The 2,743-nt window shown below is 60.3% G+C and overlaps 1 protein-coding gene across 1 annotated transcript in view; it reads left to right on the top strand.

Annotated features, from left to right (window-relative positions):
- Positions 1–1,329: 1,329 nt before the first annotated feature.
- The window catches only part of PCSK9 (proprotein convertase subtilisin/kexin type 9), an 11,646-nt gene continuing 10,232 nt past the window's right edge, over positions 1,330–2,743 (top strand). Inside the window, exons 1-2 of the mRNA XM_035891760.1 lie at positions 1,330–1,506; positions 2,648–2,727. Coding sequence (XP_035747653.1) covers positions 1,330–1,506; positions 2,648–2,727 — 257 coding nt within the window. The remainder of the gene's footprint in view (positions 1,507–2,647; positions 2,728–2,743) is intronic.

Raw genomic sequence — 2,743 nt, 5'->3', positions numbered from 1 at the left:
CTGCAGGTGGCTGCCGGGTCCCTTGGCTTTAAACCGAGCTCCTTCCGTTGCTGGGGCGAGAGGAGGGTGGGCGAGGAGGGGGAAGGCGGCGGGATCCATCCAGCTTTCTGAGCAATCGGTCCAGGGCTGTCGGGATTGCGGGTCCTGGGGGTGATGCGTTCAGAGCGGCGGGGGTAACTGGCATGTTTGAAAGCCTTTGTATTTTTAATAAAACCACTGCTGATTGCAGATACTTTTCCCTGCTCTGACCAACTCTGGAGAGGTCGTATCAGGCCAGGGGCTGCCCACTCAAAGCAAGAGCTATACAATAAAAACTGCCGCAAAGAACGCGAGGACTCTGCCCATAGGAAAACCAGCTGCGTGCCGCCCTGTTTGCTTCTCTGCCTTTTCAATGCCCCTTCCAGCCATATCTCCATCCCTTCCACCTTGCTTTCCCTCCGTACTGACTCCCATGCCTCACTTCATTTGGTTTAGAGATGTTCAGTGGCTCATGCATGTGTTCAGGGCATCCAAGTGCACTTGGTATTTCAGGCAGTGTCCTATAAAAAGACACCCTGAGCAGCTCACGCCCCTCCCTGCCCACCACGGAGGGGTTTGCAGCCTTGCCCAGAGGAAATGCCGACTTCCATTGGGGGCTGCTGCCAGTTGCTCCATCCCACCGAAATGGGCTGTCCTGGGCCCCCTACAGACCTTCCCTGGCCTTAGCCCCTCATTTGCAGCCTGGTTGCTGCTCCACTGAGGCAGCCACACTGATGGTTCCCCAGCACACAGCTGGAGTGAGGCAGGGGCTATTCCCAATCCACCAGCCTCCAAAAAGACCCTGGAGCACTCCCTCCTCCCCTGCTGCAGCCCTGCAGCCCTTGAAAACATGCTGCGCCCTGGCGTTCCCCTTATTTTGGGGCTCTGCCAGCTCCGATTTACGGCCAAGTCCAGCTCTAGCCCCCAGGGCTGGGAAAATCCCATCAGGATCAGCTGCTCTCCAGGTCCCCGTCTCTGCTGCCGTGCCCCCTCTCCCTCCCCGTCCCTTCCCCAGGCGTGGGGTCCGGCCACGCGTGCCTGCAGGGAAGGTTACCCGGACACGTGCCGGGTGGCTTCACTGGAGTGTGAACGGCGGGTTGGTGTTTGCATTCATTACAAACCCATTAAAAACTGGCTGGCTCAGCCCTGGGCAGGACCAGGCTCAACGTGCAGCTGATCCTCAGCCCCTGGCAGCCTCCAGAGAAAGAAACCACTCCTTGCCTTACCCCGGAGGTGTGCTCAGCGGGCAGCAGCCACAGGTAAACGGGCTTCCTGGCATCTCTCCTCCCCTGCCTCTCCCACCTGGTGCCCATGGCTGAGGAGAAGACCTTTCGCTATGGGTTCATCATGCTGGGTTTCTTCCTGGTGATGACGGGACTCTTCATCATGAGCGTGGAAAAGCCCCAGATCTACATTACCTTCTGCGCCCTGGGCGTCTTGCTCGTAGCTGTGGGCATCACCTGGAGCATGTGCCAGTGCTACCCAAAGGTAGGGTCCGTTCGGCCGACGCGCTCCTCAGGGGACTCGAGGGCTCATCTGGGTTTGGGTGGCTTCAACTCCTCATCCCACTTCACTACTGCAGACGTGTAGCCTTGGGCTGTGCCTCAGTTTCCCCATCCATAGGGTGGGGTAGTGGCAGGTCCTGGGGGAAAGCCAGCTGGAGTGATCCGGAGGGGGAGGTGTTGGTTTGGGGGACTCTCACCCTGCTACACCTCCCACCGATGGCTGCAGGGTGCAGCCCCGCTCCCTCGCCCCCCTGTGTCCCTGCACCTCCCCGAGCCTGGGGCTTTGCCAAGCAGGTGGTGGGGAATAAGCTCAAGGAACTCAGCCCGTGTTCACCTCTCCCATGCAAAACCCCCCCAAACCAGCCCCTTCCCTGCACCTGCGGGGTCTGGGGGCTTGGCAGCCTCCCAGGACTTCAGAAGAAGGGGCTGTCATGGCCATGGAGGTCCAGAGGGGCCCGGCCCCCCTGAGCACAGCCCTCACCTGCTGGTCTCCTTGGCAGAGGGCACCGCCGGCACGGCAGGGCAGCCACGCGTCCCTGCCCCGGGAAACAGAGCTGGCAGAAAAGGTTTTTTTCCCAAGGAGAGGGTGGCTGTGAGGCTGATCTCAGTGCCGCAGGACGGCCCATCAACAGCTTGGCTGCACCCTGAAACGTGGGGTGGTGCATAGGACCCCAGGACCCGGGAGCAGCTGAGACCCTGGGACTGTCTGAGTCCCCTGGGACCAGGGTGAAGCTGACCCCTGTTCCCCCCAAAGCTGAGCTCAGCCCTGGCGAGGAGGCAGATGTGGCTTTGTCACTATGCTCAGAGGCTCAAGGACAGGGCACACTCGGTGTTGTCCTTGGCCACTGACCTCCCCCGTGGGCACTGGGACCCCCCTGGGCTCAGGGACATGCATGACCCCCGCTGGGGACAACGTGCTGAGAGTGAGGTAGCACTGAGTTCATTCAATCCCTTATTGATCTCCCCCCCAAAAAACCACTTCCAAGCAAGACATCCGAATGTGTTGGGAAAAGACTGAAAATCCAGCTGAAGGGTCACCCCGGACTTCTGACCACTAATGAGGGCCGAGGGTCCCCGTGATGCCCAGTGCAACCCCCTGCGCTCTGCGTTTCTTTTCCCTTCAGATAATGTTTGTTCCTGTGGACCTCGAGGCTGAGCGGTTCCTGGACCACAAACCCGTCGTGCTGCCAGAGGGGGACACCCGGTAGGTCCCAGCACCC

Source organism: Egretta garzetta, unplaced genomic scaffold (genome assembly GCF_000687185.1).
Source record: "Egretta garzetta isolate BGI_Z169 unplaced genomic scaffold, ASM68718v1 scaffold163, whole genome shotgun sequence".
NCBI lineage: Eukaryota > Metazoa > Chordata > Aves > Pelecaniformes > Ardeidae > Egretta > Egretta garzetta.
The sequence above is the reverse complement of the archived record's forward strand: the minus strand, read 5'-3'. Positions and strand labels throughout refer to the sequence as shown.